Source organism: Thunnus maccoyii, chromosome 19, assembly GCF_910596095.1.
Source record: "Thunnus maccoyii chromosome 19, fThuMac1.1, whole genome shotgun sequence".
In the NCBI taxonomy this organism is placed as follows: Eukaryota; Metazoa; Chordata; class Actinopteri; order Scombriformes; family Scombridae; genus Thunnus; species Thunnus maccoyii.
This window is the reverse complement of record NC_056551.1, coordinates 11,168,439-11,188,859: the sequence shown is the minus strand read 5'-3', so window position 1 is coordinate 11,188,859 and position 20,421 is coordinate 11,168,439. Positions and strand designations below refer to the sequence as shown.

Here is a 20,421-nt window from a genome sequence, read left to right as displayed (position 1 = left end):
GGCTCCCAGGGCTCTACTCACAGGCTTACACACAATCACATAATCTGCAGTCTAAATGAAATGTTCCTATAGGGCCCAGACTGTCTTGTTGTTATCGGCTTAGCTTGAAATTGATGTTTCTGGCTCATTAGCCATTGTGGTTAATACATTTGCAAAGTAAGAGAACTCTGTTGTTTAATAAAGTCATATGGACAATTATTTTTTATAACCTAACAATTCATCATACATATTAGCTAAGGTCCCCTTTCTTGCTAATCTGTTACACCTCTGCTCCCAAGCACAAGCCCAACTGTAATATTGCCAAATCCTTTTTTTAAAGGTATATAAAGTTAGTAAAATAAAGGTGACAATGTAGTAAAATTATGATTTTTAAATAGAAATTTAGACTGACTTGATGGCATTGTTGTAACCTCAATTTTTCTAATAGTAAGACTTGCAATATGATTATACACTAAAAAGTAAACATGGCTGTTCTTGTAATAGACACCTAAAAGATATTGTGAGGAAATTCACACTGACCTTGTTCCTCTCTGTCATAGGAAAGTATTTTTGGCGACTAACAAGAGAGAAGCACTTGGTGTCTCTGCGCCCGGCTGAGATCCATCGTTTCTGGAGGGGCCTTCCGCCCAATCTGGACAGTGTGGACGCTGTGTATGAGAGGCCCGGGGACCACAAAATAGTCTTTTTCAAAGGTGAAGTGCAGAAGTATTACAATTTGATTTCAAGATTCTCTTAGCATCTACTTTTCATTTGTCTGTGTGGATTTAGTTAACTGTCTTTTGGTATGTCTTTGTTGCCATGCAACTCCATATCAGGCACAGTTGATATTAATGTTTTTATGTGTTTCAGTTATAACTGGATGCATTCCAAACTATACAGTTTATTTCTTCCTTCAATTATTACCTCTTTGTCCACCCTCTTCAGGTCTAAAGTACTGGATATTTAAAGACAATAACGTGGAAGAGGGTTACCCACGTCCAATCAGTGACTTTGGCCTACCCTTGGAGGGTGTGGATGCGGCCTTTGTTTGGATGCACAACGACAAAACCTACTTCTTCAAGGACAGCCATTACTGGCGCTACGATGACCACCTGAGACGTATGGACCTGGGCTACCCTAAAGACAGTACGCTTTGGAAGGGGCTGCCGACACAACTGGATGATGCCATGAGGTGGTCTGATGGTGAGTAGCCATAAAAAGGCACCCTTAATTCTTCTTTGCTTTTCGTTTTACTTCAGCTAACTGTCAAATCGCTGTAAAGCTGATGTCTCTGAATATCACAGAGATTTAAAAAAACATACAAATAAATACCAAAATCTAAACAGAGCCACAAATAGAAATTTCCTTATCACTGGAACACTACTCAAAATGTGACGTTTAGAAAATCTTTTGTGGCCCTAAAGGGAACTGTGAAAAGTCAGGGAAAATTGCATCACTCTGGTAATCCTGACTTGGAATTGGAGACCAGAAATTTTATATGAAAAACTCACTTTGACAAACTGTTTGTTTGTCATTATTCAGGTCTGCAGCACTAGCTGGCAGCTCCTCTTCTAAAGGCTACAAACAATTAACATAGCATAAATGAAGTAGCTGCACACACACACATACATACACACAGAAATCCATCCAGACATATAGATATCTAGGTTCTTTGCAAATAATATCAAATAATCAGTGACCCATAAAAAGTGAGCTGTGGTTATGGAAAATGAACTGCACAGCAGTATGTTTGCCTTTAGGGACCTTATGCATGCAAGCTGCTCAAGTTTCCAGACAGCAAACTTTTTAGATTACAGACACTGAGTCAGTCTACCAGAAAGTGCTTGTAAGACTGGCATCTTGGCTCGCCTACAACAGCCTTGACCTTTACACTGCAAACACAGAGCCGTGTTGGGTGTTATAAATCCACAAGCTGGTCTCCCCATTAATCCAAGCTGCCACTGTGAGCTCAGGGGAGTCAGTGAGGTTCATGGGGAGCACCGTTAGGAAAACACTAAGATGGGATGACAAGATCTCTAATCTAATCAAGGAGGTCCAACAGAGAATATTCCTCCTGTATTAACCTTAGTTACTTTGCAAGGCAGCTGGATTCATGAGATCCCAAGATCACTCGAGAATCTATGTTGTAAGGCTTCAAGTTATGCGCTTCTGGCCCAATCAGCGTTCTAGAACTACTGGTAGCAATGGACTTGCATGCACATTTGCATTTCCAGACTGATTTTGTAGATACCATCTCCCACACATCTAAATCCTCTCTTCTTCGTTCTCTTTTATCAGTTGGCAAACTGCATCATAGCCAACATCTGGTTAAGAGTAAGACAGGCAGCCCAGCTAACCAAATCTGCTATATCAATATTTTAAATGAGTGATCACAGAGAAAGTTAGAGATGACATAAAGTCCTTTTTAACTTTAGTGCCACACAGCCCTTCACTGGGCAGCTTGTGTCATCGTTTTGCAAAACCTCAGTTTTCCCCATACGCACAGAAACACCAAGCTGGCGTTTTAGTGTGAGCTTTACACACTCTGGAGACTGTTTTGGAAAAGCTCAGTTTTTGGGAGAGAAAACCACAGTTGTATTCTGGATTGAGGGTTGAAATGGAGAGAAAAAGATGTGTTGACAAATTTAACCGGCTTAGTGTGGATGTACTCAGTTTTATCTCAGCTGCCCACAGTAAGCTGGTTAAATTTGCTGAGTAACCGTCTGTGTCTGTAGCTGCCCAGTTACAGTCAGCTGTGTGGCAGTAAAGTTAATTTCTCCGAAATCTCTCATTTTCAATGTCAATATAGCCAATTACACAGCTTTTGTGTCATTAGCCTCTATTTATGTTGATTTTGTCAACCATAAAATAACAATTTTGTCAGCTGAGCTGTGTGTCCTACTCTTTATCAGATGTTGGCTGTGACAGACTGAAAAGAGAACATAGAAGACATTTAGCTGTTTTCTGTTGTTCATGTGTTTCAATTTGGGCAGAGATCATTACAAAAACGGCTATAAATGCTACGAAGAAGCTATTTTAAAATTCATATAGCATAGTGTAAATTTAATCTGAAGTTTGCCATTTGAACAATTGACCAGTCTGCCAGCTTGCAATTGTCCTCCGTAAAAGACATGAATGACTCTAAAGCAAGAAAAAAGGCATTAAGAGCATCTGCCGAGTTTGTCTCTTTTGGGCAATCATGCATTTTATTGAACGCTTCAGTGAGTCAGACCTCACAGTATCTGTCTCAGCATCAATTTCTTCCCTATAGCAATCAACCCTCTCAGCCAGTCACAGTGGCTGTCTCACATACATACAAACACACCAGTAAACACACCATATGCACTATATTGCATTGACTGAACCATGCAAAATTAATACTAATATGAGCTGCTCAGACTATGATAGTTTTGATAGTTTTTTAGGTTGGTGTTTGTTTTTATTATCAGTTTAGCTGTGTTTTTAACATCTTGATTTACATCTCTATATACTTGTAGGTCGAGTCTGCACTTTGTTTGCTCCTATTATGATTTGACTCACACATAACATCTCAGTCCACAATCGAAACTATCCTGATTAAATAACTCAGTAATGAGTAATGAGCAAATATGTCATATTACTTATGCACCCAATGTAGCATGAATTTGCATTTACTCATGCAGAAATGTATTGCTGTAAACTGATGTAAAGCTGCACCAATAAATGTTTTCATATTAAAGGGGACCTATTATGCTTTTCCCTATTTTCAGTCATATATATAATGTTACAGTGTTGGATGTTCATGTTAAGCATGGCCAAAGTGTCAAATAATGAAGTAAACGTATGTAGAAGTAATTCCTGTGAGCAAAAAGCACCGGCTTCAGACTACTTTGAACATTCAGTGTCCAACTTTTTTTTTTACTGTAGCCCAAGCTGACATCGGCTTGTGACAGATTTCTTTATATGGACATCTGCTCCACGCACAGCGCAGGAGTTCACTGCTCCGCTCCGCTAACATTATGGCATTTTTTCACTCTTTTTGGTGTAGTCTAGCACGCTGTGAGTGTTTTTCACTTGCACAGCACGCCAAAGTAAAATAAGTTGTTGTTGCTGGTCATCTGCTGCTCTTCATCAAACATCATCATCACCATGGCTGTTTGTATTATTCTATTCCTCCCTGCATTATTTCTAACTGATACGCTGAACAAAGAGATCTAAATATCTCCATATCTTGTTGTGTCGTGAACTGTTTTCTTAGCACCACTAACCAAGCTCTGCTAATTCGGTTAGGAACACATTTAATTTCCTGTAAATTCTTCACAATAAAAGTCTCCCATTATTTAGTATTTTAAAAACTTTTAATATGAAGCAGTAAAGCAGGAAATGTTGGGTTTTCATCAGCAGTAACTTAACAGGACTCAGATGCAGCTTCCCCTTGGCAGGCCTCCGGAAAGCTGGCCAATCAGAACAGAGTGGGCCCATCAGGAGGTGGGCCTTAAAGAGACAGGAGCTAAGACTGCCTGTTAAATACAGGTGCTGAACTGAGGGGCTGCATAAAAGGCCAGTATAAGAAAAATAAGGAGTTTTTTTAACTGTGAATCATGCAAAGTTACTCTAATGGAGTCGAAGAATGAAAATATAGAGCTAGAAATGAGCATAATAGGTCCCCTTTAATGACTCAAATGACAACTTTAAATGTGAAAGGTATCACTCATAGCGATAAACCCATAGAGAATTATTGTGTGTCTGCTGGATGAATAGATAGGCATCTGTTAACAAGTTCATCATATCTATTTTATTAAGTGATAATATGTCAGTGTTGTTTTTACAGCTTATTTTACTGCTACAAGCCTGAAAGTCAGTTAATACTGCTTTAAGATTTATGTTCTTCTCTTTGTGAACATAATCCCCAATTCATCATTCCAGTTTGGCTTTGAACTTCCACCTGCAGACATTAGGTTGATCAATAATTGAAATGTGTTGGAAATTCGGCCAACTACAGTCAGTAACTGACGTTAATAATTTATAAACAAGTAATTACAACTTGAACAGTAGATGTTTGTAATGTTCCTCTGTGTGTATTTGTGTGTTAGTCTATATCTATCTGTTTGGTTGATCCACATGATTTCAATGGCATAATTTGTTAGTGTGCTCGCCATGACAAAAATACACAAAAGAAGAATCTGAGAGGTTTTTTTAAGTGCATTAACATAAGACAGTATTTTAAATCACAGTTTCACCAAATCACTGTGTTGAAGACTTCTCTTCACTGTGCTGCCCTCAGCTTAGCCCCAAGTTGTCTCTGCTCATCTCCACTCTCGACCTGACTTGTTTGTTAAACTTAGATGTGCAAGTCCAGTCCACACACAGATGGCAGACAGCATCATTTCAGCTATTCGTGGCTCTCAGTGACCACAGCAAAGACTCCATTCTTTTTGAGTGGGTCCTACTTATCTGTTGCCACTGAACAATAAAAATGTTTCTCTGTGACAGCATGGGCACTACCTTCTGTTCATATACAACTGAACTGGTTCTAAAATATAATTATAATGAGTGGAATCTCTGAAACACATCAGGGAAGAAGTGTCAGTGCCAGATGGATGTCACGAGTATTGGCTGATACTTTTTATGACGTGGTCAGCCACTGGCCCATCCACTGTGTGACAACTGTCACACAGACCACATTTTACCTGCCCTTGTTGAAACTTTCTAATTAACAGGCTAAAGTGGTTGGAAGAAAGCAGATTAATCTAGTACAAGAAATATGTCCATACAATGATTACTGATTAATGGAAACATTCACAGCAGAAGACACTTGAAGTACTGAACACATGTTCTTGAAAATGTACTGAGTTCACATTTAAAATATGGCTCTCATAAATTCATCCATGTACAAATAATCCCATCAGACATTTACTGGCGTCCAACTCACTGAAATGGTTTTAACAACATAAATTAGACCAATCATTAAAGAAAGCCTGAGGTGATATTCACATGCAATTATATTAACCAGTAAGACATCTGTTCAAATGCATAGTATATATCATTCAATTAGTGTGTGTGCTGATGCATTTGTGTTCCTCCCGTCCTATCTCTCTCTTTCACCTCCCTTTTAAAACTTCTCCTAACCTTCTCTTTTTCCTCCTCCTTGGTAACTGAACGAGACTGAGTTTATGGTAGGAGGTGGGGTGATGTGATCATTACTGGAGCATGTCATGGCTGAATCTGCCATGTCGGTAATCTTTACGGACTACAGCATAGTGCTTGTAAAACATTCTTGTCTCTTACCTCCTATAAAATATCTAGTACCTCTTATAAAACCCACATAGATAAGTAAGCATGAGAATGTATGTGTGCATATGTGAGTTCACAGATGGCCCTGTGTAATTATGTATGGTGTTAGACTGACATTAACCATTATAAAGACTCATTATTAGTGTGTGTTGCACATATAAAAATAATCACAATGTACCACTTAGAAATATACTGTAATAATACAGTTTTGCATGAGGTTGCATGAGGTTGCAGTGTAAAGACTGAAATTATTGAACAAGTTGTGAGTTTCATTGAATATTTCTGCTGTTGTAATATTTGTGCCAGCATGACAGTTTGATGCCTCTGGTCTGCTTTTGGTGTACATAACACATACGATTTTGTGGCTGCAGCTTACTTGTTTTGACGTTTCTCTCACAGTTAGTACTTGCAAAGTAAATTCATCATGTCATTGAGATTTAGACTCCCTGGCTAAATAGGTCGAAGCTTAGGGAGCCTATTTCAAAACTTGATTGAATCACTATGCAGCATGTATAGGCAGATGTGGAGGATAATAGTATAAGACTTAATGAGTCACAAAATGTGAAAGATGAAATAACTGTGAAAGACTCAAGTAATATTAACGGCAATGAACACTAAGGCCATTTCTATTCCAAAGACATAAAATTTCAGTTCTTTGAAAAAAAAAACCATTCAGCTTCATCATATTGGGTTAGATTGATTTGTGTGAATTGTCCCTTATAAACAGACCAAAACAGTTATGTTTACTCCGTCATATTCTGTGTAAAATGGATATTTAAAATACCTAAAATCATTTTTTACATACATATGTTCTTTATAAAACCAGTTTAACCCTATCTGTCCCAGCAGAATGCAGTGTGAGGTCCACTGTTAAAGTGAGACTTGCGCACCAACCAATTCGTGTATCTTGCTGTCAATCAACATATCAATAGTTCTGATCCTTAATCCAGTCAAGCAACATGTGCACATAAAAGTTTGGTTGTTTCCTTTTGTCCTTAATAAGGGACGAGAATGTTAAGAATTCACTCAGTAATTGCCAATGTTATTTATTAGTTTTGATGGATTAGTGAACTATTCATATTGTTGACTCTTGACCCCCATGAAGAAAGGTCATGACATGGTCTGACTATAAAATTTGTGTAAAAGTTACTTTGTTGTACCACTTCTGTACTTGTCGCGTTTCTCTAACACGTCTGTGTTATTCATAGGTCATGATACTCTTAGTTTAACCGAAAATCTCTAGATTCCACTGGTTATCTGTGCTACTGTTTTTTTTAACCCTGTGATGCACAACATATTCAAAACCTTTTAATGCACAACACGGGTCAAAAATGACCCGCATTGATTTTCAATATTATTCGATACAAAGCAGAATGTTTCATTCATCTTTGAAGCACAATCATGTGCCACCCAGGATTTTAAGAATTCATTATTTTGTTTTTATTATTATGTCATTATATAATTTTCTTTGCCTTGCTATGTAGAGAAAAAATGTTGTGTACACAACTTAAATTTGCAGACATGGGTGAAAAATGTCCCACCACCACCACAGCATGGAAGTCAACAGTATGATTTTTTTTTTTAAGAAGAGTCAAAAAACATAATCATACTTGTTTCAAATGTATTGTTTTTGCAACAATTCTGACTATACAAAACAATTAATGCTTGAAATGTATTTGTAACTTTCCCTTTATAATATACACATCACTATAGCACATCACATAATTGATTACAGTGTTATTGATCTTGATTGCAATTTTAATAACCATTAAGACTGTGGTGAACAATACTTACAAATTTAACAGTGTCAACATCCATCATCATGGACAATCATATCATATAACCTCGGTGTGTTTGTCACCATGATCCTTGCACATAGGTCTGTCACACTGAGAGCACCAACCGCTGACTTTTCAAACATTGTAGTGAAATATGCTTTTAGTAATCATGTGAAGCTGATCCCTCAGGAACACTCACTACATTTGGATCCTGTGGGGCACATGCGGGATCATCATCTTCAGAGGGCTCTATTTTCATGAACCCAGTGGACAGATCATAGTCAAGTGTGCCCTGCTCAGCCCGCCAGGGCTGTGCCCAGCGCACTTTTGCTCTGTCCTGTGGCACACTTGGGTATGGGGCGGGATCAAAAAGAATACATTATCATACATTATAGGTGGGCGTGTTGGGGGCTGTGAGAATTGTGGCCAATCCTATTTGCTAATTTGATCCCCTTTAAACACAGAGCTCTCCCCATCACGACACTCTGACAGTTTAGGAATCCTGTGGAGAGTTTTCCTCACAGGAAACCTTAAAAGTTTTGAGGCATAAAAAGTTTCAAATATGAATACAGCAGCTTAAATATGCTGCCAAGAGCAGATGATGTCTTTTTTAAGTTGAATTCCCTTTTCTGGAGGCGCACTCATGAATAAAGATTGCAGTGTGCCACTGGATTGAGCTTGCCACACCCTCAACTGCTTCTCCCCTCCCCCTGTGGCGCATGGTGAGTCACCAAGATACCAAACTAGCACTTGTGACGAAATAACCTCAGTCTGCCGCAGGAAAATAGCAGCTCGCCACCGCACTTCGCTCCGGCACAGATACTGAGACTTCAGATACTGAATCGGTGCTCTGAATTGCCTTCTCATCTTGTACTTGTACTGCAAGCATCACGTCTATAACCATGTCACACAAAAATTTGGCATGATTGCAACCATCCTTGTTAACTGTCATGTCACTGACCTGTGACACAGTTTGATCTGACAGAGGGTCAATGATACTGACACGTGAGGCGGTTTGATCAGAAAGGAGGTCACAAATTCTTATGACTCAGTTTGATTGGACAATGGGGTATTAACTTTGACCTATGATCCATATTTGCTGGTGGCTGGTCAGTTTGCCTGTTTTGAGTCTGTTTTGAGGCGGTAAGTCTTTCCTTGGCAGCACTTTGGATCATGGTGCTATAACAATTATTCTTAGTTTGAATAAACATAAGTAATCATAGACTTAACCACCACTATGTGCCCATAGTTTAACTATGTACTACAACAGTAAAATCAGACAAAACAGTTAAATAACACTCAGAAACACTGATTGTTCTTACAAAATACATTCCCGAATCCCTCTCCTTGGAAGGGAGCAATCTGCAATAAAATAAGTTCCTAATTACACATATGTAAACAGATCAAAGGTTCCTATCAATTCCATTGAGAATACATGCGGGTCATTTTTGACCCATGTTGTGCTTTTATGGGGTAGTGATACAAAAATGTTTTTTATGCAAAAATAAAATAACATTCAATTAGTTTTTGTTATGTTAAAAATAACTTAGTTGAGGAATTCATGAAATATTGAATAAAATGCATAACATACACAAAATCATTTGCTCAGGTCAGTTTTGACCCATGTTCTGCCATTCTCTTAAATGCATTTTGTAACAAAATATTTCTAGGCAAACTTTAATTCTACATTCTACATAATTGTATTCATACATGAATGCAATTATTCATTACTCATTTTCATATAGTCCTGGTTATTCTGAAGAAGATACAATACACCCATATTTGAAGCTAATAAGATACTTTGAGAGGCACATAAATGGAAATATGACAAAACTGCAGTTTTTGGCCTGTGATTGAAGGGGTTCAAAAGACATGTGATATAAATCTTAGGGTAAAAAGTAATGTATTCAGTACATTTTACATTAAAAAAATATAGAGAGATCATATAATATATTGTGATAGTTTAGTCTAAGAATATCACACTATGAAATTATTATATCAGCATGTGCCTGTTTTTGACATTTCCTTTGACTAGACCATAGCCTCAGATCTGGAGTTGGTCCCCCTGGTCCTGGAGAAAGGTTGCCTGCTGTTTTTTAACAAATAGGTCAGATGCTGAGGACATGCTTTATCATAGGGATTCATAATGTTTATTTGAAATTACATTGTTTTGGTAACCTTTGCCAAGCCAATACCCTTTACATTCCCTTTATATGAATGCTCCCTCCAGTTGGCTGTCTAGATTAGGCTTTGATAAAGCAGTTGTTGATGTTCAAAACTGGCAAAGAAACAACCAATTAGCAGGAGGTACTCAGTCCTTTAGGGCATTCTCACTGGGAGCATGCAACATCACCTCTCTCCCCTACAGAAAGCCCCAGCTGAATGTATGGAAGCTCTTTTCCCAGGTGTCAGGTGTTTAGAGGTCTGTCTTGTGTCTGAGCTTTCGCCAGCTTCAGAGGTCTTTGTCCAAGCTCTTTGATGTGTTTGTGTGGGAACAGGCCATGTGCAAAAGAGGGGAGGGATATTCCCAGGGGAAAAAAAGCCTAATTCCACGGAAAGACGCATAGAAATACATATATTTATATAAACCAAAACACACATATACACAGACCTTAGGGCCAGGGAACTGGAGGCACATCAAAGAATTTATCTGCCTTTAGTCTGCTTCCACAAACCCAGGATGAAGACAGAGCAGTGAGATAGAGAGATGAGAGAGAAACGAAGATGTGATGACCTCTTAAGATGAGCAGTGACTGAGAGACAGACAGAAACAATGGAGAAATCACAGGTTTAAGAGATGAATAAAAAAGGTGATGAGAGAGAAATGGCATGATGAAAACAATGCTGTAGGCAAAAGCAAAAAAAACACCTTATATAAAGCAGCATAAGAACATTTTTAGTAATACATTGTCTTCCTCAATAATCCTGCTAACATATTTGTGTTTGCAGTATTTTAATACAAGGTCTGCATTAAGGGTGAAGACATCTTCTCCACTTTTTGTGAAGTTTTGTTTATGTTCTAGTTTGTCACTGTCTCTACATAAAAAAACGTGCACACATACCAACCCTGTAACCCCTTTCTTCTCTCTCCTTGTGAAGGCTCGTCCTATTTCTTCAAGGGGAAGGAGTACTGGCGAGTGCCGGGCAGTGACATGGAGGTGGAGGCAGGATACCCCCGCCTCATCGCTAAAGACTGGCTGCTGTGCACTGAGATGCAGTCGGACTCTCCAGACACAGAGCCCAAAAGCACCGAGACGAGAGTCAACGTGCACCATCACCCAGACCACGCAGAGAATGGATACGAGGTGTGCTCCTGCACCTCTGACACTGCCTCGCCTTTAGGCAACCGCCCCTCCCCATCTCCCATCTGGCTACTGCCGCCTCTCTGGACGCTCTCACTAGCCCTCCGCTCTGAACTGCTATGATGCCAAAGCATGGGACAAAGTTCTCAAGCTGGGTGCAAGAAAGAGACTCACTGATGGAGTGCCAGAGGACACTCAGTCTAAATACAAACTGGAAAATTTTGTTCATATAAATATCAATTAGTATGTTTTTGCTCTTATTTTTGTGTTATTTATTTCACATGCCATTTAATGGTCATTTAAAGAGCCTTGCAGTATGGGTAGTACATACAGTTATCATAATATCATACTAGGGTATGCCTAGTAGGCATCAATCTACTGGCGGTGGCAATTCTAGTACCGTGCTTTACATATTGAGTTACATAAAATCACAAGCTCTATCTCTTAGTTTCTTCTTGAATGGCTAAACTGTCATCTCTGCAAAGAAGGCTAATTAATGAGTGGACTGATCAGAAATATGTTACACATTAAATACAGCAGTACTCTAACAGCGCTTATATTCATTACTTTTTTCATATACAGCAAGTTTAGAGCAATAATGAAGGGCAGGTAGACAGGTGAATGGCATCCTGGGATGTAGATTTTCAACAGTTAGGTAGACAGGTGAATAGGTAGATGGGTACATTTTTACCATAAAGGAATAGTTCAACATTTTGAGAATTTAAGCATACATATAAGCATACCACTCATATAAGGGAGAGTGGTATAAATCTTCTCATCTAACTATTGGCAAGAAAGCAAAAATGTGAATTTCCCAAAATGTCAAACCATTGCTTTAAATAAGCAAACGTCTGCCAGGCTGCTTACCACCTTCCAGCATCCTCCACCAATCAAACAGTTAGGTTCAGGTTGGTTACAGTTAAGGTTATGGTGATTGACATGGTTGGCGTTTTGGTTCACCAATCCTAGAGAAAGAGACATGTTTTTTACTCAACAGAAAAGTTTCCTGACAGACTCAACCAGGACAAAGAATAACACATTGGGATATAGATGCCACAGTTAGACAGGTGAATGTTACCTTGGGATATACTGTAGATAGTTAGGTTTACAGATGAATGGCCCCCTGGAATGTTGAAAGGAAGACACATGAATGGCATGCTAGGATGCCGACAGGTAGATGAATGGCATCCAGGTCTGTAGACAGGTGAATACCATCCAGTACAGCTACATAAAGAAAAGGGTGCCCCGGCATGAAGGAAGCAAGATGAGTGACCTCATTTGCCATTCAGAAAGTTCAAATCCAAGAACTGCTTAGAACTGCTGCTCATGTATCTCCATGAATTCATCACTTCCACCCCTGGTGCAGAAGCATCCCCTGTCCTTATCAGAGGCAATATTGGTTTTGTTGTATATTTTTGTAATGAATATGGATAGGTTGTGACTCCATATTGCTTTGATCAGATTAGAGTTCACTGAGCCTTTTTCCTCACCGCTGGACAGTTTCCTTCATCAATCCAAGCTCCTTCTGATGATGTCCGTAGTCGACCTCACAAGATAGCAACTGGATTTATTCTTGCTCATATATTTACCTTTAAATATAGACACAGATATATTTGAGTTGAAATGTTGCAAGTGGAGTGTATATTTGAAGGTGTGTTTTCTAATGTAAAATATTTTTGTAGAAAAATAAAAGAATCTGAATGACTTGGCCAAGAGTGGTCACATGAGTTTGTACTGAGATATTATATTTTGAGTCATCCGGCTGTTAGGGCTGAGTGTGTAATTATTTAGTGTCATTTAAAGGGAGCCGGGGCTTGAAGACAGATGAAGGTAACATGACAGCTTGCAGACAGCAACTGGGGAGCAGTTCTCCATCTCTCTGATGTTGTTTAAGCACGTATTCTCTTGTGATGGTCACTGCTGTTCATCATGAACCACGCCAATCTCGCCACACTCTCACTCTGAGTTGTTTTATGAGCCGATTTGATGGCAGAGGATATATATATCCACGTTTCTTTAGGGAATCACAGCAGAGAAGTAATGCCACCTGATCCAAAAATATTCTGCAGCTCAGATACCACTAACTCAGAGATCAAAGTGAACAGTTGGTGGCAAACAAGTAAGACAAGTGCTCGGGCACATTGCAACGTGATGTCGGTCACAGACTTCCCCCTCACTTCAAAATTACATGAATTATATTAACTCAGAGGCTACAGATGACCTCCACCACAATATGCACTACTAAACTTCTTTGTTTTATTTAAAATAAGCCTACAGCTTGATTGTTAGCTCCCCATTTGTTCTGTTTATAATTGCATTTTTTTTTAATTCTCTGTCCTGAGATTACATGCAAAAACACAATTATGGTTGTATTTTGTTGTAATACTTCTGTTGTGCTATTCAATATTTTTCCCCCCAAATTCTCATAATTTATTATCATGTTGGTTTAAAATGGTTTCATTGTTATTCTCTCTGCATCTCCCCTTTGTCACGCCTTGCAGGCCGGGGTGTGACACCACTAAGAGCAGCAATTTTTCTTCCCTCCTCCTGACACACTTGAATGGTGTTAATTAACTGGTATGGCTCGGCGGCCACAGGGAGAGCGGACCTACTCCCAGGGGCAAATGCAGCACGATGGGGTCACTTTCCAGCAGTTTGTCCAACTGATCCTATTTTAGCAGCTATTTTAGTCAAACTTAATTGTTAGAATTAAAACAGTGTGTGTATACTGTAGGTATTTGCTTAAAGAAACATAATGAGGGCAGTGTCAAAAAGTATGTTTTAACTGTTAAATTTTGATTTTAAGCTTTTTTTTATTCCATTATTTTATCAGCAGTTCCGCATTCACTGTATTCAATTTATACATCTAAACCTGACAATTCTGTGAAATATTTCCGGTCACCCAGAATTGCATCATTAATGTTGAGACTTCTCTGTCTCCTGAGGCTCTGAACTGTGACAGTTTTGTGATTTAGGACCTACAGTATAATTTATTAACTGATTACAAAAGTGCACACACAAAATATACAAATAACATATTATACATGGTATTTTATTTCTTTCATAACAGCTTTATGGAAAATTTACCATAATTATTATGTTTTGTGATGAACATCTGGACGGAAGCATGAATGAAACCACTGGTACAGCTTTGATGATGAGGTTTGGGTTTTAGTGGGGAGACATTCAGAAAAAAAAAACAAAGAAATGAAAGACAAAGAGACACCAGACATTTAGCTCGATATAGCTAACATCTGGAGAAAACTAAAGATCTACAGTAGATTCTTTTTTAATTACAGAAGAAGAACATCACTGCTGTTTGTTGTTGATCATATAGTTCCTTAGCAGAAACACACAACCTTTGACTACCACAGTAAATTGAAATACAATTCTAAGAGCCTGTGCAGAAGAATAGACCTGTTGAGTCCTCTGTTAAACAGTGTGTATATGTATTTGTGTGTGCACCACTGTTCCCACAGTCACTGCACAGTGGAAAGGTGATGCTTCAAGAGCCCGTCCCCCAGTTGATGCATGGCAGTAAGGTTGAGCGGAGGGTCTGCAGAAGGAGCTGGTTCAAGCTTGAATCATTTGACAGACTTGTCAGACTGGGCTCTGCTCTGGCAACACTCTGCAGCTGCATTCCACAAAAGGTCACTGAATTCAACTTTTGCCCATGCAAGCCAGGGGAGGCGGCCAGGAGAGTGGCTAAAGGAAAGGTGCACCTTTACGTTTCAGTCCAAACTTTGAGTAGAAGTATGGCTTACACTCTTAAAAATCTGGTTTGACAAAGTGACAGTGCAGGACATGGGGATTGTCACTTTGATGGTGTTGCAAAAATAGAGACATGGAGTACAGGGACAAAGCTGTAATGTCATGTGGGCACATGTAGAAACCTCTCAAAATTCATCATTATTCTGCCACAGTTACGCCAAAGAGCAGAGCAGAGAGGGTACTCAGGTTGATGTTATTATGACACACAGGCAGAGTGAGCAACAGAATTTAAAAAAAGCCCAGCACAGAGCAGAGATACTCCTGATTTCTCCAGACCATCAGTCTGGCCTCTCTCTGGCAAACAAACTGACACATTTTATCAGTTGATGACTGTGAAATGCCCCAGAGGCCCTCAATCCAGAGATAAAATGGCAGCACATGACTTTCTGAGGCTTATTATTCTCATTTATCATTCAAGAGGTAACAAGTCGAACGTGAAACAAAACAAACAGGGTGTATTGCTTTGCATGTAAATGATTTAGAGGTGTGCAAATGTGTAGACACCGTTACTACTTCAATTCTGATGAGGATGATGACCCCGTAAAGTGAATTTCATATTCCGAGAAAGGCACTAGCTCCTGCCTTTTTTTTTATTTAGACGAATGAAAAAAAGTCACCTGTTAGCTTCACTGAAATTAAGAGTTGTGGAGAATGATCAGTTTTGAAAGTATTTACGAGGGCATCTCTTCACGCAGCTAATGTAATATTTCAATAATCTATAATGTGACACTAATAAAGTCTGATAGTTAACGACGTGTGTTTCCAGCAGCAGGAGTTGGAGCTATTTGATGCTTCAGAAGACCTTTATATCCAGTAGTAAGTCATACCTAAGTCTCCCCTGAGTCCGAGGCTCCTTCAGTTGTAATAGAGTGTATTGAATTCCCCTCAGCTTCTCAGTTTAATTATCTGGCATGACCTATTGGCGGGGATCACATGCTCGAGCATAGCAATGCAGTATGCAGACAAAACTATTATGCTGATCAAGTCTTAAAAGTTCATCTCAGAGCGGAGATAGGTTTGAAAAAGCAGTGACCTTCACAGCAAGATTCGCAGCTATCCATCTACATGAAAAAATTGGCGACCATTCAGCTGTGCAACCTTTTCAGAAAGAGGGTAGTACAGTGTAAGGGTGGATGTTAGAGTGAGGAGATGAACAAGGCACAGTGCCACACTGCCACACCCCTTGATGTTAGCTAAGTGAAGAGTGGCCATAAAGGAGGTGGCTGCCCTCTGGCCCTCATTCAATGGGGTAAAGTCCTTCATGATAATAGCAATGAATAATAATAATAATAAATATGATTCATGATGTACAAGATATGTAGCTCAAAGTGGTTCACAATGAGGAGAAACAAATACTCTCGCTCACCAAGTACTTTATTAGGAACACCTGTGCAATCTAATGCAATCCAATACAAGAGGTTAAGTAGGTGATAATTCAACTTTATGTTAGTGGGTGGTGGTGGTGGTGTACTGGAGTGCATTATATTGAAACGTGTTGATAACATTTTGCCCCCCTCATGTATGTTAATGGGGTGGAGAAAACATTAGGAATGCTTTTCAGTATAATGTACTTCAGTAAACTACCGCCACCCACTACAACCTCAATAGCCTAATAAACATAAAGTAGAATTGCTACCTTTCTGACAATGTCAACAAAATCTGAAAATGTATGAGCTTTGTAAAGGTAGAATTTATGGTAGAGCTGTTGTATTGGATTGCATTAGATTGCACGAGTGTTCCTAATAAGTGCTCAATGAGTGTACATCCAAAAAGAAATGAGAAAACATATTAAACATATTTTTGTATTGGTTCAACTGCAAAAGCAAAATGGCATTAATTCAAATGTGACAGCATTTAGCCACATGAAAATTCCAAACTTAACTAAAAAGGAATATTGGGCTTTTGTAAGTGAAAAATAAAACAAAAAATAAATTAAATTTCATAACAATACTGTATATATGTAACTTAAGTTATGAGCTTTTTAACATGCATTGTTGTCTTTGGGTGATCATTAGTTTTAACACTGCTTAAATGCATCACACATACGGTACAATGTGCCCTGACAAAACAGGTCATTATGCCCTTGCATGGATGCGCTGTGTGTGTGTGTGTGTGTGTGTGTGTGTGTGTGTATGTACGAGTAAGTGTATTAATATGCGTGAATGTCAGTATGATCCGTTGTATAAATATCCAATTCAAAGAGAAACTTAGCAGATGACTTCCATTAAGTTTGTATATGTCGCTACAGTATATTGGGACATTTCTGGCTGTGGTGTCTCTTTAACCAGAGTGAACACCTGAAGGCCATTTCACCAACTGTCACCAGCCCAGACTTAATGTGGGGCAGTAAGAACCAATCAATCATTCTGAGAGAACCACAGAGCAGATAAAATATTGAAAGTCAGATCAAACCCCTGCAGAGTGGACACCTGTGATGGTGGCTGGTGGGCCGCTTACCACAAAATACACCAACTGTCCTGTATAGTCAAACTTTCTGACACAGTGAAACTGAAGAGAAGAAGAGTGAAAACTGAATTACTTTTTTTTTTTTTAATATATGAATGTATCACAGTATCAGCCTAACTTTAGCCTGTTGTCAGCAGTGCATCATTATACAGACCTGCACTGCACTGTGAATGTATCCAGATTCTTGGCTCAGGAAAACCAACATGACTAATTCATGATAGCATGCACCAGTGTTGTTGGATAATACTGCACCAGTATTATACACTAACTGGCGGCTATCTCACTTCATATCAGCTAAGGTACATTAGCTCTTTGATATCAGATTACCAGTGGGACTGAGAGTGGAATGTTTCAAGGTATTCTCACTGGTCCTTCCACTGTATGCCAAAACATCTGAAAAATGAATAAAAGAATAAAAGTCTTCGCTTAAATAATTGATATTAAACAATGGTGTGACAATGTTTCCATCACAACTCAACTGATGAATAATTATTATCATATTTTAGTATGAGATCTAATTAATGGTAAAATGACAAAATGACTCAAGATGATTACTTTTTGCAGTGTTTACCTGTATCCTTAATTTTAACTGTGCTTAAAACAGTGAACAATGTGATCAAGGTCCATTAGACTCTTTTACAGTCCTCCACTGCCCTCCTCTGGTACAGAGAGTGTGCTAAATGCTAATCCATTAACTCACTGTTGAGCTGCCTCAAGTTAGAAGAATCTGTCAAGTCCACAAAGATCATGTATCTTTTTGTCTGTCCTTTCTGCAATACATCCACTGAATAATCCACCCCTCACAGACGGTACGTGTCTGTGAAGCGCTGGTATTTTGTGTTATGAATTCATATCACGGTCTTTTTTGCTGTGCTTGTAATGCTAATTATATGCACATTTATCATCTGCACCTGACTGTGAAAAGGCTTTCCTCTTAAGGACAAAAATCAATCTTATATGATAATTACTGTTTTTGCCAGAAATGCACCAACTCATCCAACCAAATAGAAACCAAAGAGACTTCACATTAGATTTAGCATCTTATTAACTTTTGCAAGTTTAACACTTGAGATTCCTGCATGAGACCGGATTGAAGGACAGTAAGTGGGTGGTCTCTGTTGTTTATGATGAATAATAAAAATCCAAAGTTGGTTTATGTAAAGGGGGAAATAAAATATGGGAATAATGGCCTGAGTGGGATTTTAGAAATAGAAGTATTATAAATAGTACACATAAAAAAACTATTTCCATTCATCTTTGCTTTCTATATGAATAAAGAAATAAATTAAACTGATTTTTAAGTCTGTTTTTGTGTGTTTTTCCCTTTAATGCATCCTGCATGTTTTTAACAGCTACAGTAATCTTCATTATTCACCACACAGTCCGTCTTTTCATAAGGGCAGATTATAGAGATCCCATCGTTCAGATTCTTTAGACAGCCACCAGTCCCCATATGAGCCTGAACCCTGCACATCTCCTCCTCAGCAGCCCTCTTCTTCTCCTCTGCATTGCTTGAAAGGGCCTCCATTTTTCTTCTATTATTCAATCTTTACCCAGATGTCCTCCAGCCTTAAAAGAGCCTTTGGAAAGTTGCCTGCTCAGAAAAATTAAAAGTTGATCAAATACTCATTATACAGCTTTAATAATGCTGGATACTGACATAAAAAAATGAAAAAAATGTGAATATATTTCACACATAATATAGTTTGTGGCTCCTATCCTCTCATAAAAGCCCTCTAGATCTTGCTGTCATCATCTTCCTATAGTTTTTTTTTTGTCCATTTATTTGATGTTCTTCCATCTGCGACTGATCCATATGTCTCTGTTTTTATTCAATTTTTTTCATTATCTCAGCCCATCTAGCCTCCAGTCTCATCCTCTCTCCTGTACTTTTTCTCCATTTAAACATTCAACAGCCTTCCCTCTCCTCATTGCCTTTCACTTTTCTCCTCATTTGCCCTCATTCTCCATGTTTTCTCTCACAATCCTATTTATTTTTCTTTGCACATTGTTTTCTCTCTCTCTCTCTCTCCCTCTCTCTCTCTCTCTCTCTCTCTCTCTCTCTCTCTGTCTCTCTCTCTCTCTCTCTCTCATCAGCTGTGGGTTTCAAAGCGCAGTGCAATTTTTATTCTTCCCCTTTTCCCCCTCTCCCCCTCTATGGCTTTGCTGGTGCTTTAATTCACAGGGAGAAAAACTGGTGTTGGAAACCACCCTGTAGGCCACCCTCTATAGCCCACAATGATGACACTTACAGTATAATGAGGATGACGGTGATGATGAGGATAGTCCTTCTCTCCACCCAGTGGTGACTTTACTTTTTAAAAAATGGTGTGGTCACCATTTATAACTTTAGTAAGGGGAAATATAGTATTATTCCCTCTCATTCTAAAAGAAGTGAGTAATTTTAGCATATTGTTGGACAAATTCCACATACTTAAAACAAAAAATAAAAAAAATAGTTTTGTTTAAATTAGCCTACCTCATTACAAGGATTCCCCAAAAGGAGAACCTAGTGAAAAAGACTGTCATGTCAAACATGTAGTGTCAAACTGTATCTGAAAAATGAATTTATTTTCTAAATAAGTTTATTAATTATTTTACCATGTTCTGTGAAGTTTTTATGTGTTCTAATATGGAATTCTCTACCCTTCTCTCAAGTTTTGATATATTGGTTTTGCTAATAAGACAGAGAGAGAAAAAAGAATGTATTATTATACAGACTATGATGAAAAGTGCTTAACTGAAAATGCAAACAGCATTATGCTGTGCTATAAATTGTTTTATACATTTATTTTTGTTGCATGTAGCTTTAAGCTCAATTTAAATTGTTTTTTTTTATCAATATATGACAC

At 38.5% G+C, this 20,421-nt stretch overlaps 1 protein-coding gene across 2 annotated transcripts in view; it reads left to right on the top strand.

Annotated features, from left to right (window-relative positions):
• The window catches only part of LOC121886247 (matrix metalloproteinase-17-like), a 112,048-nt gene extending 99,068 nt beyond the window's left edge, over positions 1 to 12,980 (top strand). For both annotated transcript variants that reach the window (XM_042396211.1, XM_042396210.1), the window contains exons 8-10: positions 540 to 692; positions 925 to 1,182; positions 11,130 to 12,980. In XM_042396211.1, coding sequence (XP_042252145.1) covers positions 540 to 692; positions 925 to 1,182; positions 11,130 to 11,455 — 737 coding nt within the window. In that variant the 3' untranslated portion in view covers positions 11,456 to 12,980. The remainder of the gene's footprint in view (positions 1 to 539; positions 693 to 924; positions 1,183 to 11,129) is intronic.
• Positions 12,981 to 20,421: the final 7,441 nt, after the last annotated feature.